General features: G+C 37.4%; 1 protein-coding gene across 2 annotated transcripts in view; it reads left to right on the forward strand.

Annotated features, from left to right (window-relative positions):
- The window catches only part of LAMA3 (laminin subunit alpha 3), a 115,517-nt gene that overhangs the window by 76,092 nt on the left and 20,969 nt on the right, over positions 1-18,456 (forward strand). For both annotated transcript variants that reach the window (XM_090137471.1, XM_090137472.1), the window contains exons 42-53: positions 2,541-2,654; positions 5,876-5,985; positions 7,734-7,814; positions 9,198-9,304; positions 11,888-11,938; positions 12,318-12,469; positions 12,956-13,066; positions 13,171-13,282; positions 13,844-14,011; positions 15,137-15,333; positions 16,774-16,890; positions 17,419-17,573. In XM_090137471.1, the coding sequence (XP_089993597.1) occupies positions 2,541-2,654; positions 5,876-5,985; positions 7,734-7,814; positions 9,198-9,304; positions 11,888-11,938; positions 12,318-12,469; positions 12,956-13,066; positions 13,171-13,282; positions 13,844-14,011; positions 15,137-15,333; positions 16,774-16,890; positions 17,419-17,573 (1,475 nt within the window). The remainder of the gene's footprint in view (positions 1-2,540; positions 2,655-5,875; positions 5,986-7,733; positions 7,815-9,197; positions 9,305-11,887; positions 11,939-12,317; positions 12,470-12,955; positions 13,067-13,170; positions 13,283-13,843; positions 14,012-15,136; positions 15,334-16,773; positions 16,891-17,418; positions 17,574-18,456) is intronic.

The raw sequence follows: 18,456 nt of genomic DNA on the forward strand, positions 1-18,456 counted from the left end.
AGGTGATGCCTGCCACACCCTGAGTTCGGTATATATTGAGCTGCAGGAACTGCGGAGTTACTTGTTAACTTCAGGAACTGCAATGTGTGCCGTACAACTTGACTCACGTATAAAGTTTAAAGGTGGGGCCCATCTCAGCATATAGCCTCATTAATCTGAGTCAGAAGCTGGAGAATAAGGGAGAGTATAAGGGAACGTGTGAATACTGAAAGAATACTGCATGTTAACAGTTGAGCTGAAGTAAAATGATGGCCCAAGCTGAGGGGCTGAAAAGCATAGGCTGGCATGTTGTTGCTTTAGTAGCCATGGGATGTTGTTTAACACAAGCTATGCAGCAGAGGTTATTGTTTCCTCATCTTCAGGATAGAAGTCAACAGCAACAAGTTCAAAGGGATTTTTACCTGAGACAGGTAATTTATTCATTTTTTTTCTTCCTTGCTTTCTTCCTTCATTCTTTCTGATTTTTAAATGATCCATTTTTACGACAGGTAAAAGTAATAAGGCAAATCTTCTTACATCTCATAGTACTTTGCTAACAAAAGTATGTGCATGTAGTTTCTTTTAAATTGTTGTTTACTAGAAAAAGATCAGCCTGAACTTCTATGTACTTGAAAGTTCTTAGAGTTTTCTCTTCACGGGGAATAAATTTTTCAGTATGAAGAATGTTGCTTCTCAAACAACTTGCCCACGCACTCCAAATGTGTTGGTTTAAAGTTTAAAGAGAATGTAAATAGGAAAAAAAAAAAAAAGAAAAAAAGAAAAAAAAAGCAGCTGTGTAGTTTTTTTTCCAAATGCATTTTCATACATTTCTAGAACAAATGTTTCATTTTGCTTTCTGCAATAAGACTTTCAGTAAGGAAAATCTATATGCATTAGAACCTATATTTTACTTAGTCATGCTGTTTAATGTTTTTCAGCCCCTGGTTTCTGCAAAGCTGTGTATACTGACTCCCTGCTTTAAAAATATATCTGAAAAATTCCAAGTGGGGATGCTCATTCTAAATAAAGTCCTTCCTCATACTGAAGCCAATATAAAAAGAACTGTTGTTATTGTTAGTATTCTGCACACATTTTTTTCCTCGTTTATCCCATATGTGAGGAAAGCAAAGATGCCACTAGCAACTGTTGTTTAAACAGTGATAACTCAGTATTCCTTTTGGGATCTGCTTTGGAAGAGGTGATTTGTTGTTGTTGTTGTTTTCTCCTCTCTAGTTACGTGGTTAATAAGTTCTCTGGTTATTTCTGTCCCTGCTTGAATACTTTTCTCTCAACCAACTGTGGCACGTGATTTGAGGTGCTGTCCCTCAAACTCTTTGCTCTTCAGATCATTCCCATCGGTCTTGGTGGTACAACTGCATGAAAAAAGATTTATGGCTTTGGAGTTTCATGGTGACTTGTTTTCAGAATGTTATTCTGGGAGTTACAGGTGAAACGTAGGTACAGTGCAGAACTTCATCACCTGCGGCAAGAATCTGGGAGGTGTTTTCTTCATGGGGAGCACAGCTTTCTGCTTGCTTCCAGACAATGTTTCACCTTCCTTGTACCGTGCCAACTTAGTTACTACTGAAAAAATTTAGGAAATAAAAGGTCATTTTCAGTGTTGTGGGTGTGCTAGGAAGATATTTTAGCAGAGAATATGGGCATGAATTTTTGAATTGGTCTGTGTATGGTCTGTGCCCAGGAAGAGTTCCTTCTATTTGCCCGCCCTTCCCTTGTACTTTTCTACCCATGCCAAGCAAGCCTCTGTTTTTTTAAAATGCTAGTTAATACTTACCTGATGCAAGTTAGCAAACTGAATGTCTCTTGATTCATTCATAATGTTCATTCCTTCAGTTCTACCCCCTGCTTAAACCCAACTTTGATCTGATGTGCTATGTTTCTGCTCATGTGCTTTCAATAGCTGAACATTCTTTTCATGCTTCCTGCGGCTCTGGGACAAGCCTGTACTTAAAAATTAGACCGCTGTGTGTTTTGTAAGATCACCAAGCTCTTTGTCTAAGCATGGCTTTGTCTAACTCCAGGTGGGCTTATTTTGGAAGTTATGATGAATTAATGTAAAAGATATATCATGGAAGTATTTCCAAGGAATACACAGCAGTTAAATTAGCATCAAGATTTCACATAACCACTGGCTAATGTGTGAGACTTCCATGTGTTCATCTTTGAGAACATTGTGGTAGGAAACAATATTCAATTCTTTTTCTGTGGTTTAAAAGTCATGTTCTATACCTTTGTACATAGCCACAGGAAATGTGTTCTCCTCAGAGGTCAGAGTCAAAATTAAATTGCTGCTACCACAAAGTGTAGAGCACAAGGCACAGAAACCTCATTACCTCTGTTCTTCATTGCTATTTGCTGAGTTAAAAAACTATTTAAGCAATAATATGGACTCAGAAAAATTTGTCAAGAAATATACATCTCTAGTCCTGCTTGGAAACGGCAATTTCAAAATACCCATTCATAACCTGTAAAAGTTTCTTTCCACAAATGGTCACTGTTTTTTGTTTGTTTGTTTGTTTTTCTCTCTGCTGACTGTCTAGGAATGTGGCCTTGGATTTTATCGTGAGAATAAAGGATTATTTACTGGACGCTGTGTCCCCTGCAACTGCAATGGAAATTCAAATAGGTGCCATGATGGTACTGGAAAATGTATTGTAAGTAAATATTAACATTCAAAAAATGATTTTGAAAAAAATCAGAGAAAAAGCATGTACCTTACTGCAGTACAGAATGTGCAGCATTGCTAAATTCCTAGCAACTAAAAATACCCCTTCCTGTGCCTCGTTCTTTGAATCTTATACTGCTAAGGAGCCTAAATTGTATAAACATTTATGTTATGCATGTTTAACATAACTGTGGGTGGTTAGAACCATTTGTACTCTTTCTTTTGTTTTTTTCTTTTTTTCTTTCCCTTTCAAAATGTCACCAAATTGGCACATACGTAAATGTTTTCAGTTACTTACAGTAATTTTGGAATCTTATCCTTGCATATGCAATCTTCAGTTTTATAAATATACACTAGGGTTTGCTGGGGATGACAAATAGTGTATTCGTGCACTATTCTTTGCAGAATCTCTTGTTTAATCAGCATCATTAAATCTCCACTAATACAAATTTACAGCTTAAAAAAATAGCGAAGTAAATGATAAAGGAGATAAAAGTTAGATTAATTAGAACATGCCAGCTGTTGTGGAAGATATACTGGGGCAGAGTCTGCTCCCTGGCATACCATGCTAAAGGTAAAGCAAACTCAAAGGAGCTGATCAGCCCTAGTAACCTAGGGAATGTGAGTTTTGGCTGACTGTGCTTCTCTAGCTTGTATCTACGACAGTCCTTTAACAGTTTGTTCTGAATAAATTTCTACTTGAACTTTTTTTTTCCACTAATTTTTTTATGTACTGTCTAAGTGAAAACAAGAACCTCGCCAAAATCTTTCGTGGTTTGTTTTCTCTGTTATTTCTTCCTTGTTCATTCTGAATCCATTCTGCCTGCGGTGCATTCCTACGCATTATGTAATTCCCCTCGACTTTGTCTCAACCAACCCTGGTGTTTCAATGGAAGCTGTAAACCAATTCAGCACATTCTGGCAAATGACTTACAGTCTGCTGCTGTGGTGAGGCTGGGCAGGCCATGACAGGAAAGTGCTGCAACAGAACTATAGAGTTGAGGAAGTTTTAGTTCTAATGAAAATTATGAAGCCAGAAAAACACAAATTTCACATTTGCCTCATGAAATATGTGCTTTAGGTTTCTCTTTATCCCTTCTTCCTCACATCTGGATCAACTTTCAGGTAGATAGAACTAAATTGACACTAAATTGAGACTTGAGACAAAATTTAAGGCAGGCAAAGTCACCTGGTATAATGTGGTGAAAAATGAAAGCCTCGAGGGCCTGTATTTCCATCATGAGCTTCCATCCAATAAAGAGCAGGTTCTTCTCTCTATGCAAGAGCCATCAAACAAAGAGACCTGTAGCAATGCTAAGAAGGCAGCACAGAGACATCAAGTTTCTGGCATATCTGGCATATCTCATTCCTGCCCCTCACCTGGAGCACTGGACTCAGTACCTTCCCACATCAGCTGCTCTCCACTGATGGCCTCCACAGAAGGCTATTTGAGCTAAGCTCCAGCCAACTCCTTGTGGCAGCAGTAAAGTGCTCCTCAGCTAAGGCAACAACTAAGCTGCTGTATGGTGGTGGAAGGACAGGAGTGCAGTGCTGCCCTGTTGAATGGGGAAAAGGATGGAGGATAGGAGGAGGTGTTTCTACTGAGGCCCTAGCACACTGTATTCTGGCACCCACATGGGTGTCTGGAAGTCAGCTTAGAGTCTGATTTTCGGAGTTTGCAGTACTGGACAGCAGGGAGATGCTGTGACACCAGAGCTGTCTTTGCTCTCCTCTCCCACACAGGCTCTAGGAAACTTGAAGGAAGACCTATGTGGGAGTTGCTGCTCTGTCTTCATTCCTCTGTGCCTTGGGAGCACTGGATTATCTTCTTCACTTTGTATATGCCATGTAACCAGAGGAACACCATTCAGAATGGCTTATATATGTGAAATACCTTAAATTTTTTTTCAGATATGTATGGAATTGTTTCAGTTTCTATAAACATTCTTAAATGATAGTATCTTCATATTTCTTCAACTTCCCCTAGTTAAATGCCTCATATGTGAACTGGAGCTTTTCCAGTTCTTTCCCAGAGCTTTTCACAAGTGAGCCTTGAATCAGTCCTTGAATCAAAACAAATTATGGGATACTATGGGCAGAGTCTGGGGCAAGAACTGTTGATGTATTTGAGAGTCTGGGTGTGAAGAAATGTGAAGAAGAATGCAATATAAGAGCAAGTGGGAAGGACAGAAATGTTGTTCATCTGCAGGGGAAAATGTCCATCTGTTGCAAATCACAATAATAGGGCCCTCAGCCATAGCTTGAAGTCAGTGTCCTTGCAGTGGGAGTGCAGTCTGCTCAGTGACTGCTTCCAGGCAGTTTCCCACATTCTTTTTCACTTTATTAGTAAACACTCAGATCTGTGGAACATTGGATTAGTCTGTTGCACATCAAAGAAAACAGTTGTAGAACTAGGGAGCCTCATGGATGTTGGCTACATGGAATTTATATGGCTGCTCAAAATGTATTTCAACAACTTCTATTTTAAATTAGGACCTCTCTAGATAAAGCAAAAGCAAGTTGGTTATCCTCTCCAATAAATGTGTTTGACATTTAGACAACACAAGGAATAAGCATGTTCTTAAAATAAATTACAAATTCCCACAATTTTGTCATGGAAAAATATTTCAATTGTATCAGTTTTAATTCATCTTACAGGCTTTTCTTTTTCTTATTTATTCCAGTTATTTCAGGTTAGAAATTATGTGTACTTTGGTGAAAGTGCGTGAAATTCAATTCTAATCTTAATCTGAGAAGATATTTAATTTTGATAGTAATTTCATGGGATTTTTAAGAATGTTCATGAGCTCAATTCATTGCCTGTTTTTGAATTATCTGTCTTCTAATTAGTGTTAAGATGCAAAATTTAAAGTTGTGTTTAAACTGAATTTTTTCATAGATACCATTGAAATACCAAGAGTGTGTATCAAGTGAATGATAACTAACAAACTGTGCATCTGATTAAATTTCTTATATTGTACTGCTTGCTTATCTGTTGCTTTTTCATAATAGTGAATAAAATGTACTTCCTCCAATTAGAGAATGATTAGGATCAATCTATCCTGGTAGTAAAAGTAGGTTAGTGAAAAACGCTTAGTTATGTGGAAGGAAAATAATGTATCCTCCAAGTAAATTTGCTATAATTATTTAAAATAAAGCCATATTGAGTAGGAAAGCACTGTTAACCATCTTGTTTGTTTTCTTTTCAAGAACTGCCAGTATAATACTGCTGGGGAAAAATGTGAGCTCTGTAAAGATGGTTATTTTGGAGATGCCACTCAAGGTTCCTGTCGGATATGTCCTTGCCCTTATACAAACAGGTACTGTAAAATATTGTGAGAAGCCAAGCAGGGGGTAAAAGGTGGGGAGGGGGAGGAGGGGGGGAGGGAAGAACAAAATCCTGCTAATATGAGAAGATAAGGATATTTCCTTATATTCATGTATCACCCAACATAGTGGGGCATCAGACCCACTTGAGGTGTTGGACCAGCAGTAACTTGGTATTCCATCTCATGGCATTGCCTGTTTTAATAAGCTGAATATTCCAATTCTGATTCAGTTGCTGAAACACACAGACATGCTGCTGTGACCTGGAAGATCACCAGGCACTTGTAGTGTGCCTATTCACAATAACACGAGTAACTTCTTAGTAGTGAGTAAGGCAGGGTGGAAGTATTTTCCATTACTAAGCATACTTAGAATCTTTTTTTAATGGAATGCAAAGTGGAAGTTATCTTTAATCTCATGTTTAACGCCATCTAGGTAGGAGATATGTGGCAGTGATGAAAGAAGCCTTTTTGATGAATTCAGAAAATTAAGATACAGAAGATAAAAAAAGAAAACACACACCAGGTAGCCATAAGTAACAGATCTATGCTAGCAGACAATAGTCAGCTTTTTCGTTTATCAGAGAACTCTTCAGTACATCTGTTTTTGACAGCATTGGCCTCTTCTGCAGGTGCTTGCCTGAGGCTGAAAGAACATATTTTCACTCATCTTTTGGCTTAAGAGTGTTGAAATATCTGAAGAGGCCATGAAACCTACAGTAACTTTATAGATGCACACTAAAGTGATAAAGAACATTTATTATGTAAAAAATGCACTCCACCTGGCATTACTGGAGTTGCTTTATATGACTGTTCATAAGTTAAAAAATGAAAGTAGCAAACATGACCTATCCCCTCTTCACCTCCTCCCTTCTCCTTACCAAACACTGGCCAAGCAGTTGTTTTCCTCTCAAGAAAAATTTGAATCTAATCAAGTCTTCCAGAAAGAACAGATAAAAATTTTCATGTTATCAGAAATATTCCCCAAATTGGTGTGCAACCCCATTCTGCCTAAGTTTAAAAAAAAAAAAAAAAAAGAAGAAAAATGCTATTAGATACATAAAAGTAACCTCTAATGTTTCAATCCATTTAAAAAAAAGAAAAAAAAAAAAAAAAAAGCTATCTGAACAGGAAGAAACTTTATTCAGCACCCTTTATTCAGGGTATTGATTCTTGCCTGGTAAGATAAAATAGCTGCGTAAAGTTGTTTTATTTTACAGCATTATTAAAGTTTACTTTAGGTATTTCTTTGGGTAGTGAGCTATAATACCCAGCCCAGAGGGCCAGAAAATCATTGTTTTTTGGTCCAGGGATAGAATTTCAAGGAAACATTGGAAAGAATTCAAAGAAATAGTCAAATCAATTTATTTGGAGAAATGTCTTCAAACCTGAAGCAGAGACATTTAGACTGGATATGAAGAAAAAGGTTTTTTTATGTTGAGAGTTAGGGAAAGGGTTGCCCCGTAACTTGGTGGGTGCCCCATCCCTGGAGACATTAAAATCAGGTTGGATGGGGCTCCATTCTAGCTGTAGATGTCCCCGTTCATTGTTGGAGAGTTGGACTGGATGATCATTAAAGTCCTTTCCAACACAGGTGATTCTATGATTCTGTGATGTATTGATGATTAAGTTAGCTGATGCAATGAAAAGCATTTAATCACAAAATCATTTATTTTTAGCCTCTAGACTGTAAAATCTGTTTGATTATGTTTTCACAAAAATATTTGGGTTTCTTCTCACAGGTTTGCAACTGGCTGTGTGGCAAATGGTGAAGAAATTCAGTGTCTCTGCAAAGAAGGCTATACTGGAGTTCGTTGTGAACGGTAAGTGACTTGATTCTCAAGACCAAGGTCTTTGAGAAGCATCATAAAAGGAAGTCTGCATTATGTATCATTGTATGAGTGTACGTAATATGCAAACACTTAAGGAATATATATTTATATAAACAGCTGCTATAGTGCGGTTCTGTTGCATAATTGTAGGTATAAACTCTCAACAGTCTCTTAAGAAAACCATTCTCCAAAGACTGGTAAATACACAGTTTTTACCAAAAAGGGAAGTGTCAGCCTCTTGCTGAAGTGCCCTGAATGTTGCCTTGTCCTTCAGACTGTCTGATTATAACAGCTCCCACTTAATTTGTCCTTGTTACAATTGAAAACAATTTCCCATTTCTTCCAGCATACCTTATGGTGCTTCAGTGTTCTTAATTAGTTGCCAGTAGCAACTGTTTAACATTTAACACCATACCCTTCACCCTAAATCATTTTGATGCGCTTCCCAGCTGGAGTGTGCAAACACAATACTGAAGCCATCTCTTTTGCTGGAATGGTACAACAGTTTGACAAAGCAAAGGAGGTACTGCATAGTTATTTATAGCAGAAAGAGGAAACAATTCTAGTGAGTTTCAAATCTGAGAGGACTTTCAGCATTTCAGAGTTGTCTGATTTGGAAACTTGAGGCCAGTGAGTCCTGATGTATCTCCTGAAGACAATACCACCAGTAGCACATTATCTTGTACTTCAAGACTGTTACATTTGACATCTAAGCTGTAGGTTATAAATTTTCTCTTCCAGATCTAGCCATACCTCAGCTTTTGGTCTCTTGATTTACATGTTACTACTCCTATAGATCTTACAGCAGAGTTACTTTGAGGAATACTATCTAGCAAGACCAGACAATGTATTTAATCTATAATATATTTCAGGGGGCACTCACACAAACTGCTTTGCTGACAGATGGCAAAAGGAGGTATCACCCAAGAGATGGGTGGTAATGTTCAGTGCCACTGCTGTTTGAAAACTCAATGCATATTTGCAGTATGACCCTAGTTAGTATGTGATTTCTGGTGGGATCACAGATCAAAATGATGTTGTTGTCCCAGTTAGGTGTTGTAAAATTCTCTCATTATGTATGTATCTGTGTGCATTGTATTTTTACACATGAGATGAATTATTCTTACACAAGTATTGTGGGAGTTTTTATTTTTAGAAACATTTCTGCAGTACTAGGAAAGATATTTTTAACATAGTGCAGTGGATACTGCAAAGCAAAAATACCTTCGTTTTGTGTAAGTCGAGGCGTGAAATCAAAGTTCCTGACAGTTTCTTCAAGGGAAAGACTTGTTTATTTTTGTCAAGTGAAAGTATATTTGACAAAAGTGGGTTCAAATATTTAATGGGAAAAAAAAAATGTCCTTCTTTATCTAGCTGTGCTCCAGGATATTTTGGAAATCCACAAAAATATGGAGGCTACTGTCAGAAATGTAATTGTAACAATAATGGACAGCTGGCTAGCTGCGACCGCCTGACTGGAGGTATGTAAGGGTCTATGGATGTGGAAGGTACTGTTGTTTTCTTTCAGAGAAGCAAAGAGGGAAGGTACTTAAGTTGAATGGAAAAAGAGATCTCAACTTAGAATAAATGTAAATCATTTTTAACAAAATGGAAGGTTTCTTAAAACATAAGAGCAGAGCAACATAGGGATTTTTCTGAGTCATTGAGTTCACCCTTGTAAACCATTTTATCATATATTTCCCTTCATAAATAATATTGATTGTATTTTGCTCTTAAGTTCACAGTCATGTATTAGGATTCCTCTTCTGATGTTCTCAAGTCATATCTTGCCACTCTGTGTTATGAGCTTATGAAACAGATCTTACAAATGCTCAATATCTCTTTTTTTAATGTATCTGGGACAGATTAGTGATATATTCAGAGTCTGCATCAGACACTGCCATCTTAGGTATCCAAGCTAACTCTGTTAACAGTGAGTCAAACATCTTACAAGGGCTGTTTTATAAATCCTGCTTCACCTATATGCAATCTGAGACATCCTTGGTATTTCCAGTATCAGTCATATGTACACTCCACTACTACTAAGCTCTTAAAAGAATATAATGCCAGAATTATAATATTATACCTGCTTTATAGATTACAGTTCTGAAGTACAGGGCTCTATCCTGCATTCCTCAGACTGACTTTACCTCAATTCACCTCAGTCTCCTCAGATAAGATACTAGTTTATATTTAGAAACACACAAGCCACTGCACTTGAAAAGAGCCTTGATTCTCCCAAGTTTTTTTTTTTCCCCTGGTAAAGTTACACTTTTCTTTCCACAGATGCATCTTTTCTTTCTCACGTGTTTAGTGACGTGCCAAACTAATAACTCCTCATATTTGCATGTTATTAATTTCTCTGCACTACTGTTCATATTGCATTACAATGACTGCAAGGATCACCTTCATTTTCTCTGGTCACAGAAATTAGGAGAACAATGATGTGAACTGCTGTTGGCACCTGGTGCAATTTTTTCAATAGGTAGTTCTCATTTTGTATTTCATTGAAGTAATAAATCTTCATTATTTTTATACTTCATGTGGAACAGATCCAAGCAGTGTTTGATGTTTTATCATTCCATTCTTCTCGAAGCAAAAGTTTGCAAGGACAAACTAATCCGTAGGGCAGAATTCAACAAGCAAGTTTCTTTTCAGTTTGATCAGATGGAGACAGCCATCTCTTTCTCCACATTAGCAATAAAACCCTCTGTGATCATCAGCACAGCAAGTTCTAGCAGGCTTCTATGTGCGTGATGTTCGGCACTTGGCCAGATCTATTTTATCATTTCTTGGCTGATGTTGTTTGTTCATGAGCTGTAATAATAGTTTTATTTAATTGGTACTTCATGGCGACAGCTGAAATGTATCTGGTGTAAGCCTGAATTATACAGCAGCAGAACTGCATATATATTTGCATTTAGAATAATCTCCTTCCTTCTCTTAAAAATACGTTCTTTGTGACTTGTCTTCTTCTGGCAGCAGCACTCACTACTGATAGTGTTTAACTTTCTGATGACTTAATGTGAAAGTACCAAAGGAAACGGCACAGCGAGGCATTTTGTTCCAGGCTGTTTCATGCTGCTGTTAAATTTCACATTCCATTTTATCACTGTATCCGCTCACAGTTAAAAGCTGTTGTTGACTGTTGGCAACAGCAGCCTATGCCAAATGCATCCTTTTAATTCAGAGTAAAAGATGTGCACAGCCCTTCTCGTTTTCAACAGGAGTTGGCAGTACAGGGAGTTTTGCAGTAGCCAGTAGGACCAGATCTATAAAGGGAACTTGTACATCAAGACAGGGAGATTCCCATCCTATATAAAGGCACTTTTACAAGCCCTTTCCAATCCTGCCTCCTAGAAGTTAGAATCCTGGGTTATGATTGTGCATACACCTGGAAGGTATCAAGCTTCTTATAATGGGATTTGTAAAACAAGCAAACAAAACAACACACTGAACATATAATTGCTTGTGCTAGCCTGTTGGGAAGGGCAATGAGGGCAATGTCTGTTGCATACTACTTATATCTATGGCCCAAGCACCATGCCTAAGTATAATGTATAGTGCCTCCTTCCATGCATAGTCTGGATTTCATTCAAGGCTGATTAATCCCTTAAACAAGCAAGCTGGAACACATATGAAAGAAGGCTATAAGTGTTTCTCAGAATCTAAAGGGTAAGACATCCTTGTGGGAATTAAAATTTGTGGTTTGGATGTGGATGTTAAAGTAGTTAACTGTTTTGCACCATGTCTTGTGTAAAATGCTTTAACTAATAGGCAGTATAGTCTTGGCTCCTGTCACGGTATTTTTATTCTAGGCAAATCCTAGGAATACATTCAGTGCTCAGGGATAAAAAAGATGTTGATCTCATCAAAGCATAGGTGAGACCTGAATTTTTAAGCATGCTCAAGCCTTATAGACATTCTAGCTTTTGCATAATGGACACGGATTTATGAAAGGATAGCACAGTGGTTTTAGTATCTGCCAGATGAGAAAAATGAGGGTTAAAAATGCAGTCAGTAGTGGAAAGCTTTAGTAACTGGTGATTGTCTTTGGATTTCAGAATGTTTCAATAATGAACCAAAAGATGTGGATCCCAATGAAGACTGTGACTGTAAGTAACAACACAAAATTGCACAAAGATATCTGCTGTATTTTGCTATATACCAGTGACTCTTTTAAGAGTGACAAAGTTTAAAAAGAAATGGTGGTGTTCTGTAATGAATGTTTTAAAAGCAAAGATTCAACCAAACAACTGGCCAAAAATGATAAAAGAAGTCAGCTAGCCAGATGTAGATGGTGTCTTCTTTCTCTTCATTTCTGGATTTGATACTCTCCTTAATACTGTGGGCTTTGTTGTGGGCTTTGTTATTTAGAGAAGGTGACAAGCATCGAATTTCTATTGCATCTCAGTCGTTAATGTGTTCAGTGAAAAGTTCTCTGCACAAATAACTTTAATATGTATTGTTTTCCTCTGCTTATGTTCCCTTTAGCTTGTGATAGCTGTGTAATTACATTGCTGAAGGATTTGAGCACAATGGGTGATGAACTTCAGCTGATTAAGTCCCAGCTGCAAAATGTCCGTGCTGATGCCAACACACTAGAGCAGATGAGACAATTGGAAATACGCGTCAAAGACTTAAAGGTACTGTAGAACAAACTGAAAAGTTGATTCAGATGAAGCAGATAAGAGTTGAACGTAGGAATTCATGCCATCTTTTTATTGGCTTGAGGGAAACACACATTAACTTTGGATTTCAAATTCTGAACTCCAACAGCACTGGGTTTTTTCACCTATGGGAAGAGGGTTATTAGTTCAGCACTAAGTAAGGGACTTGGCATCACAGGGCCTGCTGGCCTTGACAGCTGTATCTTTGAGGTTTTCCTGTAGGTCTTTTCTTCTGGCACTTCATGGCTCTGCATGACCAAAAAAATAAATTCAAAACCCCAAATTCAAATTTCCAATGCTAAAAATCATCCTTAAGGAATTTTCTTCAGTTAGAACAGCAGTTGCTGTCCTCACAGAAAGAAAAGCCCAGTTTTGGGGCAGCAGTTGATCAGGTTTGATAATCACTCAGTATCTCCTGTGTCTTGGTGATTCACTGGATTTTGTTTTTTGATTTCTTTTCAGGTCTTACTGAACAATCACCGTTCTGTTTTACGTAACCAGGGCTCAAAGGCAGATGAATTGGAGAACGAATTCAGTAAGCTAAATCATGATGTAAATGCTCTCCAGGAAAAGGTAGGTGACTGACATATTAATTTAAACATACGCACCCCTTGACTATATATTATTAGTTAAATATCTCCACATATTTTTAAACTTTTTTTTTTTTTCTTTGCTAGGCTGAAATGAACTATAAAGCAGCTGAGATGCTCTTAAATAATTTTGGACAAACTCATCAAAAAGGAAAAGATTTAGTTTCAAGAATACAAATAGTTGTCAATAATATACAAGGTAAAAATAGTTTGTAGCTTTATAATAGGTTTTGTTTCATTAATTCATTGAAACAATATTCTTAATTAAGCATGGGAATAGTTGGGTTTTTTTTGTTTTGTTCTGTTTTGTTTTTGTTTTTTTTAGAAATGACAAGTTAGACCTAGCTGCAGAATTCACTCTTCTTATTAGGAATCTAATACATAATGCTACCTTAGGAGCTTTCCTTCCCTTTTGAGTGAATAACTACAGAGAAACTTTACCAGTGGAAAATCTAAGGCATTTAATTGACTATCCTAACTTCAGCTTAATTTCCATCTCTGTTGCTTTTATAGGCTTTCTTAAATAAGAAGCTTAACATAATTGCTGAATTTGGTCATTCAGGAAAAACTTCATGGCTGATGTCGTCTTGCTAACACGGATACTTTTTAGCTTAGTGCAGGTAGTGCAAAACAGATCTACTTCATTAAAGGATTCAGGAATAGGCATGTCTTTTTGGAAAAGAGACCAACCTGTCATTTGAATCTTCTGCATGGTGTGCTCTCCTGTGACATTGCTTTTTTTTTTTTTTTTTAAATTCAGTGCTCTTGGAACAAATAGCTGGTATGAACTCAGAAGGTAATAATTTGCCCTTGGGTGATGCTGCCAAAGAACTGGCTGAAGCTCAAAGAATGATGAGAGAGATGCGAAATCGCAACTTTGGCCAACTGCAAACAGATGCAGAGAAGGAGAGAACAGAAGCTCGGCTGTGTAAGGGCTTGTTCTTTAAGTTTCTTGCTCTCTAGAAAGATCAGTTTTAAATCTGAAGCATTGTTGGCTGTTTGCGATGAAGAATACGGAGAGGGACAATTTGCAGTGTATTGCTGGGACTTGTAGCAGTTAGCCAGAATGAAAGCGGTAGTTCTGGAGGAGATTGAAAGGCCTTCTTACTTTGTTTGTAATAAATTGAGTTGAGCTGGGGAAGAAACCCAGTAGAGCCCTCTTTAATAATAAAATGAATCTCAGTAAAAATGTAGCCAATTATACATAGTTAGCCAATACTTCTGTGCATTATAATATATATGATACAGCATATGAGGTTGTTACAGAGAAATTACACTTGTAGTTTAACAACAGATTTTAAGAAGCTCTTAGAGTAGTACATGGGTCAGATTATACAAGGATGGTTGGGCTAGTTTTAGTTTTCTGTTCTCCCATTAACTAGTTGTAGTTCCATTTTATGTTCTCCATATGTAGTTGGCTGGGACATTCATAAACCTCGTATTAATAACAGTGAGGTCAGCACAGTCACAGGCTTATCTCCTAACAAGCACTGTAGTTGAGAAATGTGAAAGATGTGATTGATATTAATTTCCCCTAACTCTGAACTCTGATACCTTCCAATCAATAACTATTCTGTATCCTAACATCTAGGCATTGAAATGGACACTTTGAAAGTGTGATTCATTTGATCTATTTTATGTTTCTGCTTTCTGTGAAACAAAGCATGACTGAATCTCAGTTGATTACAGAGGAAGCTTTGATGTCTAGCTCAAATGTAGATGTCTACACTGCAGGTGAAATTAGTGATGAAACAATTCAGTATTTGCAGAAGATTAACTTCATCCTTATTTAATTTAGAAATAGCCAAATAAACACTGGTCTGTGCTCTGTGTCTGCAGCAGCAAATTTGTGAGCAAATTTAATCCAGTGAGATGCTGAATAGTATCTCTGCTACAGTAACACTGGATCCAGTGCTGCAAAGAACGTTCTGTAACTTCTGCAACCCTTAGTTTTTTTTTTTCTAACCCTATATGTCAGACCTTTCTGACGGTGGTTTGTTCCAGTTCCCTTCTTCTCTGAACAAAGCTTTTCTTTCTGGTCCCAATAATTCAGTACTGGCACGTGTTAAGAATGAACTGCAGAAGTACCACCAAGAAAATCATGGACTTGTTAAAATTATGAGGGATTCATTGAATGAATATGAATCCAAACTTACTGATCTTCGTGAAGCTCTGAATGAAGCAACAGGACAAACCAAGCAAGCTGAGAACTTAAACAGAGAAAATGGAGTTCTATTGGAAGACATTAAGGTACTGCTGGGGTTTGAGAGAATAAAGTTAAATTTCAGGAGATAAAACTACTTTTAATTGCCACATTTGACTGTACAAAGCCAAGTAACACTAATTCTTTAGACTTATTTTCCCAAGATCTCTTTTCATCTTTTGATGTATGTATGTATCACCAGGTATAAATATAGTCTGCTCCCACTTGTGACCTTTTGATGTAATGAAACAGGGTGATAAGGATGCATTTCTGATGACAGGGCAAGAAGAGTCTCCGCTTGATCATTATTCTTTAGTTGCCACTGCTTTTGTTTCCTATTCTATATCAAATGGCTGGTTCTGATATACATCCCATAGTAAGTTTCTTGATGTAATTGGCTCCAAAAGCTGTAAAGGTGAGAAAAATGTGTCCAATACTGTTAAATTATTTGACATTAATAGTCCACAGAACTGCTTTTGAAGTCTGAGAAATGTGACAAGAAATGTGACAGTGTGCTTCCATTCCTGAACTCTGCTTGGTTTCTTTCAAGCTGATAGTAAAAGAGATGTGAGTGTGCTTCAGGATGCATTCTTTTCAACAAATTGTATTTTTCCTGAAGTGTCACTGTTTTATAACACTCATGTGTAGCCAGTTTGCTAACACTGCTTGAGCAAAATAGTTTATATGTTCAACTGTTCTTTTAAATGTTGAATTGCACCTTTATGTGCATGGACTATACAATATGTGTATTGTCTGAGTGTGCACAGTTGTCTGAAAAGATGGATGCATCTGTTCATGTCGTAAATCTGCTGCTACACTTCTCAGTTAGAGACTTTTTACAATGACAGAAACACAACTGAGGAGAGTTTAATACCCTTACCTGCAATACCTCTTGTCTAATTGTGTGTAATGCTGTGCCATTACCCTAGAGCTACTCTGTGAATTGTCACAATTACTGTTCTGGACCAAGGACTTTAGTTTGTTTTCCCAGTAAGGAGGTAAAATGGGGAGGGTTCACACCTCCTTTTTAGTGACATCCACAGATGAATGGATGACTTAAAGATCTTATTTCTGCCTTTCAGGGAACAGAAAAGATCTGATTTGTTGCTTGGAAGGTGTGCTTAAAGATTCCAGGTTTGCAAGCACAAACTTTAAAATGATCTTCCCTGACTGTTGTTCTAGGCTGACATGTACTACTTCTAGCTTGTCTGAGCAATAATAACTACTATAATAACTACTGTGGTCTCCTGCTCAGCTGCCTTGGCGAGCTATGTGCTATACCAGTGCAAACTCCCAAGTTCTGTCACTATTCTAATCCATAGGATTAGATCCTAGACTCTACAGATAAACGCAGCAGTAGCATCTTTGGAAAAAAACCCTGTTGTGCTCTAGGTAATCTGTGTGCCCTGATGTGCTCACAGATGTGATTTTCCTGCTTCTTAATTATAACCCAATCATCTGATATTCAACCATTTATTTTTCCTCAGAAACGAATTGATGAGACAAACGTACAACAGAACAGCATCTTGGATATTTTGAGTTCTGCCCAGACTTCCCTGACACAAGCTAACAGTATGCTTGGATTACTGCTGAAGAGCAAAGAGGTATTGTTAACCTTTTTAGGTTAAGATTTAAAAAATCCAATACTTTGCTGACACTTTAATGGGTAGCTGAGCTCAGTGGCTAGGACATGAGCCTTGTATTAAAAATAAATAAATAAAAGGCAGTGATCTCAGCACATTCTATAAGTAGCCTGCCTGCATAAATTTCAGGAAGAGCAGTTTGTTAAGGGTTGCTATGTGTCTGATGTAGACACTGAGCTGTGGATACCTGGAATTTGAGAGAATGTCTTTGAGAAATACCATAAGTGATTGTGCTATTCCTATATTTCTTTCTAGGCAGTTGCTTCCACCTGAACAATATGCTAGGCTAAAGAAACTTCTGACTTAGTACAGTAGTTTTTGTGCTTCTGTATCCATTATATTAAAAAGATAACATAATGACTAGCAGTTGTTTCCAACAAATTCCAGAGTAGGTTGGGAAGGGCTATTTTTCTCCTTAGTCTTCTCAGGGGTGAGACTTACATACCACTGATGGTGATCAATTTATTTATTTTCTTTATAAACCTGTAGGAATATGAAGGCCTGTCTGCTCAGCTTGATGGAGCAAGGAAGGATATGAATGGAAAGCTCACAAATGGCTCCTTATCAGCAAGCAAAGAACCTTTGGTGGTGAGGGCTGAGGAACATGCCAAATCTTTGCAAGACTTGGCAAAACAACTGGAAGAGTATGTTACTGTTCCTGTAAATGAGACACTTTTGCACATAGTGTTCACTGTTGCAAAGCTTTGTGTGTAACTTCACTTGCTTTAAAGACCATTTGCAAAGTTAGGAAAAAAAAGTCATTTTTTTTCTGCTTCAGCACAGATGTTTTTTTTTCATCCCAAACCTAAGTCATCTTGCACTTTTCCTGATCACAGGAAATATAGCTCCATATTACTGTACTAATTATTTATTAACAAGAGAGATTGTCCTCAGGTAGAGAGCAGATAAATGTTGTTTATGGTATATTTTTTTATGATGTTAATTCCTTTATTTGTAGTCAGGGATACCTTTATGATGTCGTTGAATTGGGGTAAATAATTGTAAGAAATGTTAGCAGTGTTTTCAGATATGCCTTTTTAGCTTTACTGAGGAAAATAATCCTATAGTTTTCTCATCCTTCAAGGAATCTTCTGGAAAGGCAATATGAGAAAAAAAATGAGAAATCTGATATGAATCTGTTATTTCTCCTTTACTTGTACTTTATGTTGGAAATATGAGTGAAGTTTTGGAGCCTTTCACAGTATATCAGGACAAATGGAAGAAAGTAAAATCCTAATATTTTTTTTTTCTGTGCAAGTTGTTTGCATTTTGTCATCACACCAATTAGAATTGTCTGTTGTTTCTGGCTCCAGAGCTCATGCACTATTTCTTTGGCAAAAACACAAGTGATCTTGAAGCTGCTCCATTGTGTGTGTCATCTACCACTTCCGTAGAGTACTGGAGCAGCCTGAGATCATCTGGAAGCCACTGTTCCCTAAACTCTTCTGAGCTGACCTGTGTTTGGGAAGCTGCAATGAAGGAGGCTTATTGGCCTTGTGCCCTGGGGAATATTCCCCATCCAAATCA

This window comes from Phasianus colchicus, chromosome 3 (assembly GCF_987193195.1).
Source record: "Phasianus colchicus chromosome 3, bPhaCol1.hap1.1, whole genome shotgun sequence".
In the NCBI taxonomy this organism is placed as follows: Eukaryota; Metazoa; Chordata; class Aves; order Galliformes; family Phasianidae; genus Phasianus; species Phasianus colchicus.